Raw genomic sequence first — 22,650 nt, forward strand, 5'->3', positions numbered from 1 at the left:
CTGATTTAAACCGATGTATTATAATGTAATCCCACAAATCTTATACGATTGATACAAACGAAGTATTTAATATTGTCCACCCCATATATGATCATAGATATGCATCTAAGATTGCCCGTAAGGGCAGCTCAAGTGGTAAGAGAGTTACACTTGCAGCCGAGAGGTCGTGGGTTCGAACCTCAAGCCCTTGAGTTTGTGCCGGTCAGCTATGGGTAACCTAGGCTGATTTACCTCCTTGTGGCTCTTTGCCGGCTACCCACATACTCACATAGTGAGGAGTGGGGTTTACCTCGTTAATAAATAGATATGCATCTAAGATCGGTTTCTTTAATTTGCACTAGAGACAGGGAATAAAATGATAATAAGGATAAGACTTCTTTATTTGCTACTTTGTCACTTTGGCTGTCGGACTATGATGGGAAAACCAATCAAAACAAAAGCATGTTCTAAATTCTAATGGTCCAATTTTCCAATGTTTGGATCCATCTGTATCTAAAACGACACTTACAAATTTGAGCGTCGTCACACCCACTTTGATTCGCCATATTTGAAACTTATTTATTTTTAACTCTATAAAGAAAATAATGCCATTTACAAATTTTATTCATCCTTATCTCCATACCCAATTTGTAAATTTTGTAGCATTTGTGCAAACTAAGCCTATCTCTTTGCAGGAGCTTATCTATTCGTCACTTGCTAATTTTATAATGAGGGGTGTTTGGCTTATTATTTATCTAATTTCAATATACTGGAATGAAATTAGAATCTTATCTTGAGGTAAAGTCTACTTTGACATCTTAGAAGAATAAGATTAAAAAAAAAAAAAAAAAAAAAAAANTATGAAGTAGTTTGAATTCTATGAGGAAGATAGTTTTTCCCCACACCATGCAATTGCTGTCTTTGCTGGCAATATAGGACATAAGAATCCACTTTGAGGAGATCTAAAAATATGAATTTTGTGATGTCTAAGATTCTTAAAGTAAGAAACTTAAACATTTAAGATTTTCCCATTTGAGTCCTTCAATCAACAAACCATCATATTTTTTTGGAATGGGAGGGGATCACCCATAGTCCATAGAACATATACTTAGTCCTGGTCCCGGGTGTTGGTTTTACGACCTTGATAGTTGAAGATGGGCCAATATAACCGGTTGGAAATCAAGGAAAATAATCTAAGTGTAATAAGAAAAGGATGTTCATGTTTTGAGTATAAAAGATTTTGAACCTTTTACAAGCCTTTTTATGGTGTTTATACAGCTTAGAGACTATTTTTGGTACTTGATCTTAATTAAGAAAAATAGATCAACTGTGCACATTAATCACAAATTGATTGCCTAAAAACATAAAGAAAGTAGTCTCCTAAATTTAGACTCAAATCATCCTAGCTACTCTTTTCGAAAATGAGTACACGGGTTCTATAATCTGGAATTGAAATGCACTTGGTCCAACCGCTTGGGCCAAGGCCGAACGCGGGACTGCCAATATCCAAGCCATCACCGGGTATGCAGGATAGTTCTTTGCAAGAGATGTTAAGTCTTTCCTTTCCCAAAGTTCAAGTTGTAAACTTGTAGGCGGCCATTGTACGTATTGAACCAAGAGCCCCGTCAAATCATTAGCCACCTTGTTCTCCTCTCTATAGACGCATTTTAACTTGATTTTTCAATTGTCTCTCCATCTCTTTCTTGCACACCTCCAATAACATGCCCAAATAGCTCCTCAATACCCGACAACCTTTTAGCCAATGTATAATATATTCTAAATTCATTTGAATCCCTACCCTAGGATAACTATACATATAAAAAAGAATAATCAACTGATTTAAACCGATGTATTATAATGTAATCCCACAAATCTTATACGATTGATACAAACGAAGTATTTAATATTGTCCACCCCATATATGATCATAGATATGCATCTAAGATTGCCCGTAAGGGCAGCTCAAGTGGTAAGAGAGTTACACTTGCAGCCGAGAGGTCGTGGGTTCGAACCTCAAGCCCTTGAGTTTGTGCCGGTCAGCTATGGGTAACCTAGGCTGATTTACCTCCTTGTGGCTCTTTGCCGGCTACCCACATACTCACATAGTGAGGAGTGGGGTTTACCTCGTTAATAAATAGATATGCATCTAAGATCGGTTTCTTTAATTTGCACTAGAGACAGGGAATAAAATGATAATAAGGATAAGACTTCTTTATTTGCTACTTTGTCACTTTGGCTGTCGGACTATGATGGGAAAACCAATCAAAACAAAAGCATGTTCTAAATTCTAATGGTCCAATTTTCCAATGTTTGGATCCATCTGTATCTAAAACGACACTTACAAATTTGAGCGTCGTCACACCCACTTTGATTCGCCATATTTGAAACTTATTTATTTTTAACTCTATAAAGAAAATAATGCCATTTACAAATTTTATTCATCCTTATCTCCATACCCAATTTGTAAATTTTGTAGCATTTGTGCAAACTAAGCCTATCTCTTTGCAGGAGCTTATCTATTCGTCACTTGCTAATTTTATAATGAGGGGTGTTTGGCTTATTATTTATCTAATTTCAATATACTGGAATGAAATTAGAATCTTATCTTGAGGTAAAGTCTACTTTGACATCTTAGAAGAATAAGATTAAAAAAAAAAAAAAAAAAAAAAGTGACAGACAACCAAGGAGTGCTATGCATGGCGCTTGTTGGGCACATCATGCAGGATAAATGTGGATTCTTGCATTTTTTTTATTATTTATAAATGTGACAATATTTAGTTCAATTACAAAAATCAAATATTGTAAAATATTGTCATTTTGAGTGCCATGAAGGAAAGAGAAGGTCGAGTACTCAAGTTGGACTTCCTATCTTCCATTATTTATATTGGGATGTTCTAAGGGATATTTGATTTACCACTTTTAAATTTGGAAATTATTTTAAAATTCGATCTCATGTTTATTTGTCTAATTTTAATGCATTGGTGTGACATGCATTTAAATCTATCTAAAATAAAATGTTTTAATTTGGAGGTGAAGTGGACAACAACAACAATCTAGGTAGATCATATGTTGAAAAATAAGGGGGAAAATTAAAAGCAAGGTGTGTATGAAAAATTAAAAATGTGGTGGACATTTTTGTAATTATTATAGGCTTTAGATGTGCATTTTACAAGTTTAGGAGTACATTATGATAACCAATAGTGCATCCAAGTTTATGCATAATAACTTACACTAATATGTTACAATGCAATAAACTTAGGTGAACTCTTTTTAAATCTTGAATGCATTGTTAATTATTAGTTGATGCACTGCCAAGCTTATCTAGTGGATATCCAAAGTTCATAATACTTACAAAATTATCATTGTATTTTTTTTCTTATTTTTAACTATATTGTTCGTCCAATAATCTCAAATGAACATTTGATATTATTTTTAACCATCATGATCCAATAATCTCAAATAAAAAATAGATACACAGTACTTTTACAATTCTAAATTATTCTTATTTTGGATTTTAGAGTGTAGTTGCAAATATAGAGAACTAATTCACGGTTTCAAATCGAAACATATTTAAAAATCATTCCACTTTTAATCATTCAATTAGATTAGGATTAATCATTATCATATTGTAATATCAATCAGGCCAAAAGTGAATTCTTATCTTCAATATGGCCGTTGCAAAAAAAAATAAATAATAATACATACATACATACATACATACATATATATATATATATATATATATATATATATATATATGGCCAATTCTTTAAGCAGGAAAGTCAGTCCACTTTTAGCAATATAATTCGATGAGCTTAATATTTCATTATCATCTTGTCATATCAGTGGGGCAAAACTGATTACTAGAATTTCAAGTACGACTTTCGATAAGACTGTCTATATTGAAATTTTTTATTTAATCGATTAATTATTGAAAATTTAAATTTATTTATTTCCTTGTGGTCTCTTATCAAATAGAGTCACAACGAAGACTTCACACAAAGCATACATTCAGGTGTTAATACCTAATTAATTATCAATTATAGTGATTTTTTTTCTCAATTTAGTCTTAAACGACTTTTTGTGCTTAATTAGGTCCTCGACTTCGATGATTTTACCCAATTTAGTCATATGTTAAGATAGTTTGGTAATTTTACCTCTATTAATACCTAATTTAGTCATCAATTATAATAGTTTAAAGTAATCCAAATTAGTTTTCAACTATAGTTATTTTACTCAATTTAGTCATTGATTGTAATGATTTTTTCTGTTTAGTCATTAATTCCAACAGTCGATGATTAAATTGGGTAAAATCATAAAAATTGAGGACTTAATTAAGCATAAAAAGTCATTTAGAGCTAAATCGAAGAAAAATCACTATATTGAAGATTAATTTTTTTGTAGAGTAACTAAATTGGATATTAAGTTATTCAAATAGTGACTGCGGGTCCAATCAAAAGTGGGCCAAAACTGAATTTTTATCTTGAATAAGACCAATTACATAAAGAAATTATTAAATTCGATCATTTCAATCCAAATCTGTGAACCCAAATTAGAATTGCCATACATCATTAAAAAAAATTACAAATGAAAATGACAATTGTAATAATCTTTAAAATACAAAAAACACTCGGTGATATCATATAATGAAAGCCAAAACAAACGGGGAATAATGCCTATAGGAATAGATTAAAATACTTGATGAGATTTTTCTGTAAATTATTTTCACGTACTCTATTAAGTATTTGTTGAGTACCAATGACATTATGGTCAAGTGACATGTAATGACTCTACCAAATGAAGGTTGTGAAAGCGATATTGAGAAGTTTTAATTGTTTTATTTTTATTTCATATCTTAACAAATTAAAACTTGTCACATTATGTGATAAGTTTTCGATTTGTGAGTGGTAAGTATAGAGAGACACTAACGTGGCCCGAAAGGAAAAAAAGACACATGCTAAATTGCTAATTATTAATTAAAAAATAGGAAGTAATTAATATAATTATCTGTTCAAACCTAACACCACGCGGATCGGATCAGCCTCCGTCTGATCTATTTTCCCCCCTAATCACGTGGTTTAAAAGTGAAGAAACAGGAAGAAGATGAGATGAACATGTATCCCATCATCCCATGAACCCAGACCGTTGGCATCCTTATCCCAATTTCTCTGGTCAATAACCACGTGTTCTTATGTTAATCCCTTTTTAACAAATTAAAACCTAATTACACTTGTTTACTTGCACAATTATATTATTTATTTATGCAGATTTCGTTTTCCCTGAGGATCACAGGCTGGACCGACGCCGTAATTTAATCAGTCCGACACCAAAAGGAAGAGACCTGGAACCTGGAAAAATGTAAATAGTAGAGCCCAAGTTAAATTGGTATACTGATGACGTAACATGTGTACAAATCTGTTAGCTTGATCATTTCTATTAAAAAAAAAAACTTAAGTGATCTCAGTTTTGCCGAATTAATCATAAGCTCACAGAACTCCGCCCATAAAGTCAATGCAGAAGTAAATCGCGAATCGCGGAATCAACCTCGGTCAGATTCTAGTTTTTATATGCGCAAAAATTTGATGCTTGATTTCATGATTTCATAATTTCATAATTTTTCTATTGGATTAATGTCGTTATTGTAAAATGTTATTCACACTGGTTGGTTTAAATTTATGTTGTTTTATTATATTTTTGGTATATGAAGTTGGACTGAGTAATTTAATTAGTTGGATATGAAAGGGAAAAGATGTTGAAGTTGGAATATGTAATAGTTGGATTCATTGTAGTGCACTAGTTAAATTGGTATATTGGTGATGTAACATGTGTGCAAGTTGGTTGACTTGACAATTTAATATTTGACTTTCACGTTTTTCACCATCCTTTTATTGGATTAATGCCATTATTGTAAAATGTTATATATTGAGGTTGTTTAGTTTAAATTTATGTAATTTATGTTGTTCTACTTATGGCATGTGAATAAAAAAGTATGGGTAATGTAGTATATAAATTAAAATTTACAGTATAATATACTAAAGTACGCAAATTATACTATGGACCATGTCATGACTGATACTGCAGTTGTGTTGAAAGGGAACTGTAGTTGCGCGGAACAGAGGTCGTTAATCCGTTCAACACAACTGCAGTATCAGTTTAACACAACTGTATCCGTTCAACATAACTACATTATCAATTCAACACAACTGCAATTTTAGACGGATGAAACGGCCTCTATTCCGCGCAACTGTAGTTTCTTTTCAACACAATTGCAGTATTAGCCATGGTGCATGGTCCACGGCATAACAACTGACTAAATTATCAAAATGATTGATTATAGTGATTTTACTACTTGCTTTGTTGACTTTTAATTTTGTCTAATAATTCATCTTTAATTTAACTATTAAGCTTATAATTATTTTAATCATATGGAGATATTCCTTTGTCTAAATAAACGGTGTTAAATATTGTCCTTAATTGTTAGAGACTAAATTAATCAAAATTGAGGTACATGGATTAAATTGAATAAAATGCTACAGTACAGAGACCTGACAGGTACTTTGACCTCAAAATTTAATTGGGGCAATTTAAAGTTAAATAACTTATAGTGTCACCATTCGCGAAATTTTGAATGTTTTTGCGGGTTTTTTTTTTTTTTTTTATAGCTTAGGTGGAGGTGAGAGTAGAGAAAAGAAATTGCACTTTATTATGCAAGTTTAAGTTTTTTGTATGACACATTGAAAAAAAAAAAAGAAAAAAAGGAACAAACAGTTCATTCCAAGTGGTGGTTGCATAATTAATTTTATTTTTAGTTTCCGTATTTTCTTTTTATTTTTGTTATTTATTTATTTGCTCCTGAACCTCTATTCTACATGGCATGATGGGATCTCAAAAACTCCAAGAAAAATTCTTAAAGACGATGATGCTCTTGATTACACATTTCAGTATAATTATGGAACTTATTTTAGTCAAAGACTTTGTGGTTTAGTGGCACTCAATTTACACTTTCACACGAAAAATAGTGAGTTTAAATCTCAGTAGAGGTAACTGTTAAGAACTTATTTCACGGTTATTATTTTCAATAATTTACTTTTGATAATATAATACAAGTGTGAAATAAAAATAAAATAAAATGAATTAATGCAAAGAAAAAGAAAAAGAAAAAAAAAACAAAAAAAAAAAACAGGAATGAGAGGGAAACACAATGGGCAACAGCCCATCTGGGTGACGTAATCCGAACGGAGTAAAAAGCGGTTGTGCAGTGCTTCAACTTCACCGCATGTGCGTGCCCGCAACACATGCTTCCCTCACTCTTTCTTAATGCATACACTGATACACACGTCGTGACTCGCGTGTCATGTTTTACGTCGCACCATTTGCTCACCTATTAAATACAAAACGTGATCTTTATATACTTTTTTTGTTTAGTACTACTGACTATGTTACAATGTAGTATCTGTTCATAACTACTTTTTTAACAGTGAGACTCGATGTGGGAGTATTAACTGGGACACCGGGTGCCACTAGACTACATGGTCTTTAGCAATTTGTTAGATTGTTGATTTAATAATTATAAAATTATAAATTACTCTCAATAATTAAGATTACAATCTGGGGTTTATATAACGCACATCATCAAATTGTGATTGTCTTTTTCTTGAAATTCAAAAAAAAAAAAAACTAAAAAAGTGATGTTTGCAACATAACACTAGAGCTAATAAGAGCAATCTCAATAATAATGTATTCTTTTTCTTCTTTTTTTTTTTTTTTTGAAATTTTTGTCAGCCACAATTAGGAAGGAGGAGAGAGAGATAAAAAGGGGAGGAAAAATAATGTCGGACAAAAAATTAAAAAAAAAAAGGTTACTTTGCTCCCCAAAAGGTTGAATCCGTAACCCCAAGGGTCCCTCACACACCGGCTCAACAAAACATCTGGAAGGATGTAAACTCAACATACCGACAAAACATTTGGGATGATGTAAATCATGGTAACTCAATTGAACACAGATGTTAGACATTTGCTTAATACGCACAAGGACCCTCCTCACTTTGAGAGGTTCATTATCATGTTAAGCGGATATTATGTATATTTTAAATTGTAGTACTAAAAAAATATATAAATACAAGAAACGATTTTATTGTAATTCGAGAATCACGTATTGTTTGTGTTTGGTTGTTAACGGAACAACAGAAAGTGGAAAATGCAAAGGTCATATATTGAACTGTTTGATATGGGAGGCGTGAGTAACGTTTGGCAAGCGGCGTCAAGGTAAGCCGCGGCGCCGCGCCATCAATAGACAATACTACAATAAGAATAGGTAGTTGGATGACGGCGCCAGGGGCGGCTAGCAAGCGGCTAAAATCAACACACAGAACAGAGTAAATCAATTTGGAAAAAAACTCTGTTAAATTTTACATTCCCACTAACCTCCATTATATTCCGTCGACGTTGACCCACATTTGGAAAACCCCTAATACTTGCACACTTGCATGTACGCTAATTTGTATCCAACTAATATTCAATTCAAAGATGAAAGAAAAACTAAATCCAAAGACTTCATTGCACGTCATGTTGTGCATAACTACATTGATTCATATGTATTCCGTTGGCCGCAAATATTGAAATTCTAATTTTAGATGGTAATATGACTAAACGTAAACAGGTATGATATACGATGACGATAAAATATATGAATATAAAATTTTATTTTGTCATATGACGATTGTTGGGATTATTACAATTGACTATTGCCACTTGGGTTGAGGAGGGAAGCAAACATAGTTATCGTTAGCAAGAGGAGGCGATTGATCTATCGAGTTGTTAGATTGATGTTCGAGTCAATATCAATCCTGATTTGGTTTTCCTATTCCTGACTAACGTTACTTCCAAACTAAGGTAACTTATCACCAAGCTTAACACATTTGGTTATAACTGCTTGAGATTCTAACTCAAATATAATTTTCGTGAGGTTATTGGCTTAAATTACACACCATTTTTTTTATTAGTAGCTCCCTAATGGCTAATTGCTTTAAATTCCATATAAAAATCACTTAATTACTCTAATTCTTTTGTACACGTAACGACATACAATATTTCTTTTTTAAGATTTACCATTTTATTAATGTACCAAACGTGAATTTCAACGTTGAAATTTGTTCATGCACCTAGTAATATTGTTTCCAACTCAGACCAAAAACAAATAGCAAGTTGTAATAACTATTTTTGCACTCTTAATTCATTCCTTATTAATTATTTTGCATAAAAATCAAATATTTAAACGGAAAATGATATACAGTCAAATTTAATTCAAATATCAATACATTAAACATATTTGAATTCAATTCGGCAATTACACGAGTTGTCTAAAATAGATCAGATCTCTCCGGTAATTTATTTCTGTTAAAATAGTATTTATATAAAATATAAAATACACAGCATTCAGAAAGAATAAACAGAGCATATTCTGTAATTTCAGAATGGCGTTTCAGTAAATTCTTGAAAATTGGAACCTAAGCCGCCTAAATAGATGATTAGTGGCCGACAAAGGCTCTAACCTAAGTATAAATTTTAACCTAAGACTTCCATTTTCCTACTCGTAGATTGTCCTTTGCCATTCCAGCTTTATAGGGCCGCTGTTACTGTTAGTGACCCCATAAATATTCAAGACTGTATCCGTCCAGAACGAAAAGGACCGCATATTCCTCTCTTCATCTTTGGTTTTGGGCAGATTCTTCTCTTTTTTCACTCTGCAGGTAATAAATTCTCAATTTTTTTTTTGCTGAAATATCCATGTTTTTTGTCTTCCTGATGCGCACAACTTGTTTGTTCTAATGTTCATGCGGATTTTTGTCTGTGGGCTTGCATATTTAAGTAATTCTTTTGTGTATGCTAATCTGTAGTTATTTTTCATAGATTTTTTTGTGTGGGTGTTTTTGTTTGGGGGGGATTTGCATATCTGTATTTCTGTTCTTGCTGGGAAGCAAAGAAGGAAAAAGAAATTGCAGAATTCTACCTCTTTTGAGAGATCTAGAAGGGCAAACTCCTATATCTCTGCCACTTTGAGTGATCTATTAATCTTTTCATTGCGTGGCAGAAATTTACTAGGATGTTATTTTGAGGAATTTATTGAATTTATTAATCTTGTTATTCCTAGTAACTAGTAATGAAGTTGCATGATCATGGTTATTTTCTTTCTTTCTTGTGTTCATGTTGTTTGAAGGACTTGATTGTTCTCTCATTGTTGTACATTGATAAAGCTCTGATTTTTATCCCTTTTTTGTTTTGTTTTAAATTTTTCATATTCAATTTATTTATTAACAGTAACAAAGTTTGGTTTTTCCTCCTGGTTTTACTGTTCTGTGGGTTAATTCATCAAGACTAAGCTTATGTTTCTTTGTATACTTTGAATTGAAGAACTAATTACTCATATTTTTCTATGATGGCATGAATTTCTGAAGTGATTATGAGTTTAATCATTTATTACCTTATTCCCTCAAAAGCTTTACTCTTCTTTCATGTGTGTTGTTGTAACATTGGAGCTCAAACTGGCATATTGAAATTCCCTATGCTGTAACTACATCTTATTACCTCTATATTTGGTTTAGTGTGTGCTTCTGTCGTTTGCTTTTTATTCCTTAATCTGTTGTTTTTGCTCATGTGATGCAGAGTAGTTTATGCTGACTGATTTAGATTACTGCTATTATTTGTTCCAGGTGAACATTGAATTAGGATTGGAATTTGCGGGTTGTGTGTGCATCTGTTTTCTGTTTTGCGACTAAGTTCTGCATTGTTGAGTTTTTTTGGGTTCATTTTAAAGGACGGGGAATGCAGAAAGATGTGCTTTCCCGTTAAGAAGTCTTTCTGCGAGTTTGATGAGGTTAGAGCTCTATTTGAGCCTTCCTCTGGTAAGCTTGATGAGACTGTAAAAGTAATATTCGGCCGCCTTGGATTCACTTACCAAATCCCGACTGTTGCTAAATATTTTGGAGGACAAGTTGTGTCTTACCACGACCTCTGTGAAGACGGTTAAGCTGCAGTGTGCCTAAGATCGAACTCTTTCCCGGAGAGTCTGTACTGTCTTAGCCGGAGGAGTAGTGAATCAGTTTGTACGAGGTTTTGGAAGTTGAGATGGAGAGTAAAGGGAGTGTACTGATGCAACGGTATGAAGTGGGGAAATTGTTAGGACAAGGCACCTTTGCCAAGGTCCACCATGCGAGGAATCTGGAAACTGGGGCGAGTGTGGCCATTAAGATTGTTGACAAGGAGAAAATATTCAAGGTTGGGATGATGGAACAAATCAAGCGGGAGATCTCGGTGATGAGAATGGTTAGACATCCCAATATAGTGCAACTTTACGAGGTCATGGCCAGCAAAACGAAGATTTACATCGTCATGGAGTATGCTAAAGGCGGTGAGCTCTTCAACAAGGTAGCTAAAGGGAAGATGAAGGGAGATGTTGCGAGGAAATATTTTCAGCAGCTGATCAGCGCGGTTGACTTCTGCCACAGCAGAGGCGTTTATCACCGGGATCTGAAACCCGAGAACCTCCTGCTGGACGACAATGGAAATCTAAAGATTACGGACTTTGGATTGAGTGCTCTTGCGGAATCTAAGCGCCAAGATGGCTTGCTTCATACCACCTGTGGGACACCGGCGTATGTCTCTCCTGAAGTGATAAACCGAAGAGGCTATGACGGTGCTAAAGCTGATATTTGGTCTTGCGGGGTGATCTTATATGTTCTCTTGTCCGGATATCTTCCGTTCCATGATTCAAATTTGATGGAGATGTACCGAAAGATATGTCAGGCGGAGTTCACGTATCCTAAGTGGTTCTCGTCTGATGCTTGTAAGCTGATCTCGAAAATATTAGATCCAAACCCGAACACAAGAATTCCCATTTCCAAAATCATGGGTACCCATTGGTTCCGAAAGGGCTTTAATTTGAAATCTGCGAAACCTCACGAGGATACCGGGCTCCGAGACTTGGAAGCAAAAGCGGCAGATGATGCTATTTTTGATCACTGTGAGAATGCCGCCAACACGACAGCAGAGGCAAAGCAAGAATCCTCGAAACTGACAAACTTGAATGCCTTCGACATTATCTCTTTCTCGTCAGGTTTTGACTTGTCCGGCCTGTTCGAGGGCAGTGATCAGAAGAGCGAGTCGAGGTTTACATCCATGCAGCCGGCACAAACCATCATCACAAAGCTGGAGGACATAGCGAGGAAGCTAAAACTGAAGCTAACGAAGAAAGATGGAGGGTGTTTGAAATTGGAAGGATCGAAGCTAGGAAGGAAAGGGGTTCTGTCCATCGATGCTGAGATATTCGAAGTCACTCCCGCTTTTCATCTCGTCGAGATGAAGAAGTCCAACGGAGATACGCTCGAGTATAGGAAGATGATGAAGCAGGAAATAAGGCCGGCATTGAAAGACATCGCTTGGATTTGGCAAGGCGATGAGCTTCAACAAGCTGAGCAGAAAGAAGGGCAACCTGCAGATATGCACTCCTGTCAAATTCCCCCCTTAGCTGTTAACTAGCTAATCTTAGAACCACTAAGCCTTTCCTTTCAATGCCTGAATTTTTTTGAACTTTTTCATCTTTACTGCTTTCAAATTCATTTGTTACTGAACTATGCTTTATATATTCCAGTTTTATGCCTAGACTATGTTTCTTCATCTCTTCCCTATCTCCACCATGAATCCTCATAGTTGTGATTGGAACTTGATAGAGTCACTACCAGGTCTCCAAATGCTTCTCTTATATCTGATGGAAAACGGTCCATAACCGATGACTAAATGTAGTATTTGGGCCTTTGTGTTAAGTGCTAAGTAAGGTCTATACTCTAGCTAAATTTGTTCATCTTACATTAATCCACTCATGGAATCTTACACTATATAACATATTCACATATTTTACAATGATGTTGAAAGTATAAATTCTTTTGGGGGAGAGGAGGTGACGAGTTCATTATTCGAGGGTGTGCACACAGCTGATTGATTAAGAAAAAATTAGGTTAATAGACCGCTTCCACTAAAAGTTGAATTTGAAACTGAGACTAATATACCGCTCTCATCAATAGTCTAATTTGGACCTTAATTTAGCTGGGGTTGGGACTCACACAATATAATTTATACCCAATAATGAATCCACCAAATGGTTGCCTGGAGAATTGGTGAAAGAGCAAAAAACAATTGAAATGCAGAGAAGCATCTTAGTGCTAGCCTGTCTCTTTAATTATGAAGTGGTTGTAACAAACCACCACCGCCGTAGCCACCGCCACCCAACTTTTTCCCCCTCAACTCCTAACAAATGTTACTAATCCCCAAATCTAAAAATGTTATTTTAATTTATTTATTCCCCTTATAAAACAAATTAAGAAAAAACCAAAGAAATTAGGCAAGGATTAGGCAATAAGCACACTACATGTTTTGTGATAACCAAACCTAGTTTGTTGCCTGTCTTCTAACCGGTCGATTTGATGTGGTCTAATTACGTTTGATTGCTTCTAGAATTTGCTAATGATGGAAGAGGTTGAGACTTTAAACAATTTCAAAATCTACCAAATCTGCTTTCTTCTTCATCTAGCTAATCTTTATATACAATTTTCCCAAAACATTTCTGTAAGTAAGAACGTTTAATAACTTAAAAAAAAGGTAAATAATCTTACATTATTTGGAGTGGATAAGAGATTTTCATAAATACGTAAAAAAATATAGATCATTTAATTTTGAACTTAATTAATTAAAATTACAGGAAAAAAAAACAAATATAATAAATTTATAAATACAAATGTATATTTATACTTTTTCTAACGCTTACTACTTTGAGTTTTCTTATATATATATTTTTAATTTATGAGAAAATTTCCAACTACTTCTCAAAAGCATTTTTCAATAAAATTCGTTTTGTAATTTTAATTAATAAAAAATAAAAAATAAAAAATATATATGGATAAATAAATTTTCTTAGATTGTACATATTTTATTTATATTGGTAGCTACGATAGGTGAGAGGAGCATATATATATATAAACCTTATCCAATTGAAGAAGATTAATTTTGCAACATTGACGTCCAACTTGACAATTCTCTATCAAGTAGAGGATATGGAACAACATGAAAGGGGGCCTTGCCTTGCCTTGTCATTTCCGAAATAAACGCTGACTGTCCTATTAAAATTAAATACTGCTCATATCATCTATTTTAATTTGTTAAGAAAAATAAATAAATAATTTTGATTCTTTTTTTAATGAATCAAAATATGTTATGTTAATATTAAAAGGTAGTTCCGCTAGGCGGTATATCATGCCTAAAGTCATGCTAGCTACTTTCCTAGGTAATCAGACATAGATCGATCGTACCCAATCTAGTTGATCTCCACGATTGGTCATGAAGGTCGATCGTGACGAATTTGACTCTTGAGCTTATATATACATTTAACGTGACAATGAATATTCCATTCGAAAAATTTTAAAACTTAGGAATTGTTGGGTATTAGATAGGATTCTCAAATCCACAAACATAGTATAAAAACTTGAAATTAATACGAATGATGCTTCACAAGCTGTCTACCACACTTTCCTATACAACAATACTCCAAAATCAATCGTCGGCCTTACTTCAATCCGAATCAAAAAGTTGAGAAACCTCATATCTTTATTCCGACAAATCATCATCAATCACACAAATTGCATATAAAAAAATTGAATATATAATAATATAATGAAAAGAGAAGGCTCTTCCTGTCTTCCATTGAATTTCACCACCCAAAACAAAAAAGTTTGGTGCACTTAGAGCTCGTGAACTATGCTTATATCATAAGAGAAACAATATCATCATGAAAGGTAATAAATTTCAGTTCTTGTCAATACTTTCTCAATCGAGTTCATTGTATATGGTCTTCTGGTGTGATTTACTTCTCTTTGTGTTGTTTGATGACTATTACAACAAAATTTATCCGTGCATATATATCATCAAATAGTGGTTATAAGTTTTTTTCCGTCACCTTAAACACTATATATCATTATTATTAACTTTAATTTAGAAACCTTTACATACATGCATTATATTGCTTCTACCTACTAAGTGGTCCCCTTCCCATTAATAATATAATTCTACTAATTTAGAGAGAGAAAAAAAAACGCAAAAAGCAAAATTTAAATAAAGAAAAGTTGCGATATTTATTAAATAACGAAAAATTCTATAATACCGATTAATACAAAATACAATCAGTTATTATACATTTTTAGAGTTGTATTAGATATAGTTAATTAACTCTTATTTTTGAATTTGGGGTAAAAATATACATATGTGTAATAGGTAAAAAACAAAAATTAAAAAAAAAAATCGATACTGATGTGTGTAAAGAAAAGGATGACACGCAAAACATGCAACAAGCTAGCTAGGGACCATGAAGGTTGTTATACAAAGGAAAAAAAAAAAGTGTATATATAATAATTAAATTAAATAAAATTATCCAGAAATGAATAATTGAAATTGATTGGGGTGAGCCTACCAAACGTTATAAAGGAAGCCACAGTGCACTACCCCACGGCCATTCATGCACAACAGCTAAGATTTATGGTGTGTACCCATGCCAATGCCAATGCCAATATAATGCCATTACCACCACTTGTGCAGTGCCCTCTGTGTCTTCTTCTTGATATGCTCAAACTATTCTCTCCATTACTTTCCATTTATCATGTGATCTTGTCTTCTCACCTTTTCATTTTTCTCATCATCATAACACCCCTTCCGCTCTATATACTTGTAACAAATATAATTTTATTTGCAAAAATATGATACCCACGTTTTTTTGGGTTTCGCCCAAGTATATGTGGATCCCATAAATTCGTCACAAACTTATAAGGAGATAAATTGAGCCAACCAAGCTTCAAGATTCAACACTAAATTGTACCGCGCATAAAAAGCAGCTGTTATACCGTGGACCATGGTCACAAAACGACGTTGTTTCAATAAGTGAGAGAAACGGCTCTCATAAATCTCCGTAACTGATACTATAGTTCATCTCAAATGATACTACAGTTGTGTTGAACTGATACTGCAGTTGCGTTGAACTGATACTGCAGTCGTTTCATCCGCCTGGAACTGCGGTTGTGTTGAACTGATACTGCAGTTATGTTGAAAAGGAACTGCAATTGCACAGAGCGTACGGATGTCGTTTCATCCGTCTGTTTTCATTAATTAAAACGACGTTGTTTTGATGCGCGGTCCACAGTAAAATTTACACATAAAAAGCTCAATCCATATTAAACTTAAATCTCCAATGTTCGTAATATTACCTATTTTTACATTGCAGAATTTTCCAAGTGGATTTATATATTAGATAGAGCAAGTTGAGCAGGGCGGATATTTGGATAATAATAACATTTACCCACTTAATTAAAGGCAGTCGTCAAGCTTAATTAAGAATTGATTGATTTAGAGATAATACTATTTTAGAGTAATGATGACAACATTATAGTAATCGGTATGACATTAACGATGGTGACCTTCTATCACATTAATTAATAAAAAGGAAATTCGAACATGGTAAATGATACAGTATATGTTAGTAAACACTTTGGTAGTAAATTTGACTAAAACTTGAATACGAAAGACAATATAACATATTTTAAAAACAATTTATTTATATCTAAATTATCACATTTTAAAATAATACATTTAGTACAGATCAGATATTATAAGATTCGAATATAAACTCATTAGGTTAAAAAGAGTATAAATTAAACTCAATAGCACGATCTAATTGGTAAGCAGATCACTAATAATATAATTGTGATTGATTATATTGACCCGAGAGTAGCTCAACTCAAATAACACTAATCAAATGATAAATAATAAGAGATAAAGACAAAGGTAATGGAATGAAAAAAAAAAAAAAACAATGAATTGTTAGTCACGGTGACAAAGTTTGTATTAATGAGCTGTGTAAAGCTATTACAATAGAATAGAATGATGCATTGACGAGACAACAGTGATTTATATTAATCAATACCTAATCACCCTGCGAGAAAGGGGCGGGAGGTTACAACTGTAGTCTGTAGTGGACCGTGGCCACACCGCACAGGCCGAGCACTAGGCTTGTCCTAGGTGACTGAGTGCTGGGCTCAGCCCAAATGGCTAAATGCAATGCTCGACCGAGGTCAGGTTCGACTCCGGAGCCCCGTAGATGGTTGGGTCTAGTTTCTTCCGAGTTGATATGTTCCTAGTCCATTTATATTTATAATATATCCATCAATATGGTCTTCTGAGTCTCGGAAGTCCGAACCTTATAAAGATGTGCATTGTTAAAGAATTCGTACAACTTAATTTCCATTATTTTATGGTGAGTAATAACATTAATGACTGCCATGTATGACGATTAAGAATTAATTAAACGTCATTATCTATTACTGTATATTATTTGAACAACCAAATATTCAATTGAAATTAAAGAAATGGCCCGGATATTGATCCATGTTCAATGTTGCCGACTTGCGGCCGGCGGCTCTTAGAAGTTAATTAGAACGTAGAAATCGTCGTCCATGGTTTTGTTTAATATGGCGTGTGATGTATATATTTATGTACGGAAGTTAGCTTGCAAGTAGACAATAAGTAAAAGCAAATTGCTTTGAATTTCTCAACCTATGATCTGCAGCTAGTTTATTAATTAGTCTCCAAAGTGCATGTGCTATTAATTAAGCAACTAGTAAACACCAAGAAAAAGTCCATCCATGCATGCTATATATGTTGCATTGATCAAATCATTGAATGATACATATAGATTGAGTGAGTTGATGGAATTGTTCAAGGTAGCTAGCGGAGTTGGTACTTAAATAATAGATTATGAGTTAATTAGGGCGCAAAATCAAGATTTAGCAGTTGACATTAGACATTGATCATTTCACTTAAGAGGCTGTTGAGTTATCTTAATAAACCCATCTACCATCAGTGTCGACTCAAGGTGTAGGGACCCTTAAGGCGACAATCGAGAAATTTCTCTTTTTTGTGGACAAGAAAGAAAAATGAATTTGTAATACATTAAAATGAACCTTAACAAAATGAATATACAATATATTAAGAATTAACATTCAATATACTATATATATATATATATATATATATATATATATATATATATATATTTTGTGGTGTAACTAATTACAATGTAGATATATAACATAATAGTAAACAGTATAATGATATATTTGTCTTTTGTCAAGTTGGCTAAGAATTGAGAGTGGCATGGAGATTTCATCATTAAATTTGATTTCAAGCTATAAACACCCATCTAGCTAGGGACAAGGCAAGGGCCGGTGAATATAGTAATCCTGGCAATCTGGCATTGACCTATTACAAGAAATGTGTCCAATTCAATTACTTGAAATCCTAATCTTAAGTTAGGAGTATCTTTTATGATCTGTCAAAATTCACTTACATTTTGTTTATCGGTCACACTTCTGTGAGACCTTCTCACGGATCCTTATCCGTAAGACGGGTTGGGTCAATATGTAAATGTAATACTTATACTAACAAATATAATACTAAATCAGGAATAAAATGTTTGTTACGTTACTCAGGCAAAACATAATACTTTTGAGGACAAATGTAATACTTCTATATTTTGATATAAAAGTATTACTTTTTTCATCAAAAGCATTATATTTTTTTCTTATAAGTAATGTTGTACTTATAAAGGAAAAATGTAATAATTTTAATGAAAAATGTAATACTTTTACATCAAGATGTAAAGTATTACATTTTTCTTCAAAAAAATATTACAGTTTCTCATATAAGTAATAAACATTTTATTCTTATTTAATTTAGTATTAAATTTGCTAATATAAGTAGTATATTTCATCTTAACCCGACCCGTCTCACGGGGCAAGGTTCCGTTAAACGGTCTCACACAAGTTTTTGTCATTGTTTATTTGATTAATTATCAAATTTTATAAATACATGGTAGTAGGCATAGAAGTTTTCATGCATAGGGATTGATACCTGCATGTGACTACCCCAATATTTAATTTACACTATATTTCATCTCTATTACTATTACTATTACTCTACTGTTTTATCAAGAATATATTATTTTTATCATGCTATATTGCTATACACCAATGTTGACAAACTAAATTAAAAATTAAAAAAAAAAAGGATAATTTTTTTCCCTACTTGTAGTCAATTTCCAATTTATCTGCCAATAATTGTTTCATGCTCACATTACTATCACTAGTCAAATGTATTGGCTAAAAATTTCATCTTCTATCTACTATTCTGCCCGTTGTAATACCTGCCCCATTTCTTAATCATATATAAAAGTTGAATAAAATAATTATAAGCCGAAACTAAAGCATAATTATAATTGGGGAAAAGAAAATAATCCAAATATTAATAATGATGGAGTATAGTAATGAAATTGAATAATTTCACAACTACTGACAACCTTAACAAAAACTCCAAATATTAATCATGTCATGTTCCAAAAAGTTTGAGACAGATTATTAACCCTTGATTTGTTCTGAATTATTATTTTTCATACCACAAAGTGGAGTTTTGAACTTTTGACCTCTTTTAAGGGATAAGAATATAATGAACAAACATTCATACTATCTAAGTTGGCTAATTTGATAAGGTATTTTATTTATATTAAATAAAATAAAAGTAATTAATTAAATGGAGGAAAAGCAACAAGTTGAACAAACACTTTGGTCCCAATTTACAACTCATACATACCCATTTCTTTCGTTATCGCTTCCAAGAAAAGTCTACGCTTTGCATTTTATGTTGTTTCGGTTTGATCGCCCAATTCGTTAACTATAAGAGCCCAATTCTTGATACGTTGCAGAATTTGATCGTAGTTCAAATTCTGATTAAGTTAATTGTTTCAATTCCCAGCTGATTCATGGCTGTCTCACCTGAATCTTTTCCGCCGAGGAAACGGCGGCCGTCGGCAGGGGCGGGGTCATTCGTCGCCCCCAATAATCTCTCCGATCACCGCCTACTTCACTCGCTCCTCACAATTACGCTGGAGATTTCGTGTATGCAGCCGGTTCGATTTCTGCTGAAGAAGAACACTTGTTCGATGATTAGGAGGGCGAAGCTGATGAGCCTTTTGTTTGAGGAGCTTCTCCGGAGTCCGGCAGCGGCGTTCCCGCCGACTGCCGTGTTGTGTTTTGATGAGCTGTACATAGCTTTGCAGAGGATACGGAGTTTGTTGGAGGATTGCCGGAATTCCAGCAAGATGTGGCTGCTGATGCAGAGCGAGGCGATCTCCAATTCGTTCCACGAGCTCGCCGTGGAATTATCGACGCTGTTGGATATTCTTCCGGCGGAGGATTTGAAGCTGAGCGAAGACGTGGAGGAACTGCTTTGCCTTATCAGGAAACAGAGCTCCGAGAAGGAAGCGTATGTGGATTCCAAGGATGAAACCCTAAGGGCTGAGATTCTTCATATGCTGGATAGAATTAAACGGGAAATTGTGCCGGATCACACGAAACTCGGCCAGATTTTCGATCGATTGACCTTGCGGGACTCCACGAGTTGCAGAGATGAAATCGAGAGCTTGGAAGAGGAAATCCTGAGCCAAACGGATGAGAAATCGAAATCCGATATCGTCGCTTTGATCAGCCTGGTTCGCTACGCGAAATGCGTGTTGTACGGCGCTTCCACTCCGAGAGGCGGCGGCGGGAGGCGGCGGAAGACGGCGGCGGACGTCACCGTCCCGGCGGATTTCCGTTGTCCGATTTCTCTTGATTTAATGAGAGACCCTGTGGTGGCGTCCACGGGACAGACATACGACCGCTCCTCCATTGCTCTGTGGATCGAATCAGGTCACAACACGTGTCCCAAGACGGGTCAAACGTTGACCAGCCCCGAGCTGATTCCCAACCTAGCGTTGAAGAATTTGATAGCTATGTGGTGCCGGGAGCAGAGAATCCCGTTCGAGTCGACGGAGTCCAACGTTAAATCTCACGGCGCCGTTACCAACAAGGCGGCATTGGAGGCCACGAAGATGACGGTGTCGTTTCTTGTCAACAAGTTGAAGGCTTCGCGGTCAGTTGATGCGGCTAATCGACTGGTTCACGAGCTTCGGGTCTTGGCCAAGACCGATTCCGATAGCCGAGCCTGCATCGCCGAGGCCGGTGCTTTACCGTTACTCGTTAAGCTTTTAGGCTCGGACTACCCGAGCCTACAGGTTAACGCCGTCACAACCATCCTCAACCTTTCCATCCTCGAGGCCAACAAGACGAGGATAATGGAGATGGACGGAGTCTTAAACGGCGTTATCGAGGTGCTAAGGTCCGGCGCCACGTGGGAGGCCAAAGGGAACGCGGCAGCCACGGTGTTCAGCTTGACAGGTGTAACCGCGTACCGGAAGAGCCTGGGCAGGAAGACACGTGTCATAAAGGGACTGGTGAACCTGGCGCGTGAAGGGCCCACAAACTCCAAGAAGGACGCCATGGTGGCAATTTTGAATTTGGCGGGAGACCGGGAAACCGTTGGAAAACTCATCGAAGGAGGAGTGGTGGAAATGGTCGGCGATTTGATGGACACACTGCCGGAAGAGGCGGTAACTGTCCTCGAAGTGGTGGTTAAACGAGGCGGAGTGGCGGCAATCGCGGCAGCTTATCCGATCATCAAAAAACTGACAAAGATACTCAGAGACGGGACCGACAGAGCACGGGAAAGCGCGGCAGCAACGCTCGTTAACATGTGCCGGAAAGGCGGATCGGAGATGGTGGCGGAGCTCGCGGCGGCCCACGGAATCGAGCGGGTAATTTGGGAGATAATGGGAATGGGAACGGGGAGAGCGAGAAGGAAGGCGGCGACATTGTTAAGGATACTAAGGAGATGGGCGGCGGGGCTAAACGAGGATGTTCCTTCCACCGCCTATTCAACTGTGAATAATAATGATAATAATACAACTGCTTCCACAACTATAGTATTGCCAGGGTAACCTCTGTGTTATTCAACTATCATTGTTACATTCATTTTTTTCTTTTAATTCTGTTTATGATTTCAAAATCTTTCTTTTCTTCATTTATTTCATAAAACTTGAACCTCAAACTGTAATATGAATTCCCCAAATCTGGTGAAATGTACAATTATTCTTCTATACTATACACTGTTGCAAAAATGAAGAAAAAAGAAGAAAGTTTCCCTTCTTCTGATTCCAATTATGGTTTTAATTCTCATGTCTGAATTGAATCAAACGCTCATCTCTAGGTCAAGTTTAGATTCATGTATATATATATATCATTTAAGATATTTGATGTATAGTTGTAAATATATAAAAAGAAAAAGACAAAATTAAAAGCAAGGAGTTGATAGCTAGCATAGCATACTATATATCATGTTTGTGAGGAATTAAAGTGTGTTTGGATTAAGAGGTAGTCTCTTCATACTATCTGTCAGGCTTATTCTTGGATGCTTTCCAGACAAGACAGATAACCTTTTACATATGCATGTCCCTTACTTTTATGCACTTTTCTCTGTTTCTATTGTGATTTGTGGCTGTTCTGAAATCTAGGCATGTAAGCCATTCCCAGTAACAGTGCCAGAGAGTGAGTGTTGATGTGCCTGAAAAGGCTTTCCATGTGTTTTTTCTTTTCACCCTTTTCTCTTTTAAAAATTTTGTCTAAAGTTGATAGGGGTTGTTTGATTGGATAT

At 34.9% G+C, this 22,650-nt stretch overlaps 2 protein-coding genes across 2 annotated transcripts; both read left to right on the plus strand.

The window, feature by feature from the left end:
- The first annotated feature begins 9,565 nt into the window (after nucleotides 1-9,565).
- On the plus strand, nucleotides 9,566-12,651 carry LOC116029396 (CBL-interacting protein kinase 18-like). The gene is made up of 2 exons (XM_031271384.1): nucleotides 9,566-9,728; nucleotides 10,689-12,651. Exon 2 carries the CDS (start codon nucleotides 11,104-11,106, stop codon nucleotides 12,511-12,513), a length of 1,410 nt encoding a protein of 469 aa, XP_031127244.1. The 5' UTR covers nucleotides 9,566-9,728; nucleotides 10,689-11,103; the 3' UTR covers nucleotides 12,514-12,651.
- Nucleotides 12,652-19,672: 7,021 nt separating this feature from the next.
- LOC116030079 (U-box domain-containing protein 16) lies at nucleotides 19,673-22,157 on the plus strand. Its single transcript, XM_031272197.1, has one exon. It carries the CDS (start codon nucleotides 19,883-19,885, stop codon nucleotides 21,935-21,937), a length of 2,055 nt encoding a protein of 684 aa, XP_031128057.1. The 5' UTR covers nucleotides 19,673-19,882; the 3' UTR covers nucleotides 21,938-22,157.
- The last annotated feature ends 493 nt before the right edge of the window (nucleotides 22,158-22,650 follow it).

The sequence above is a fragment of the Ipomoea triloba genome, chromosome 9 (assembly GCF_003576645.1).
Source record: "Ipomoea triloba cultivar NCNSP0323 chromosome 9, ASM357664v1".
Taxonomy (NCBI): Eukaryota; Viridiplantae; Streptophyta; class Magnoliopsida; order Solanales; family Convolvulaceae; genus Ipomoea; species Ipomoea triloba.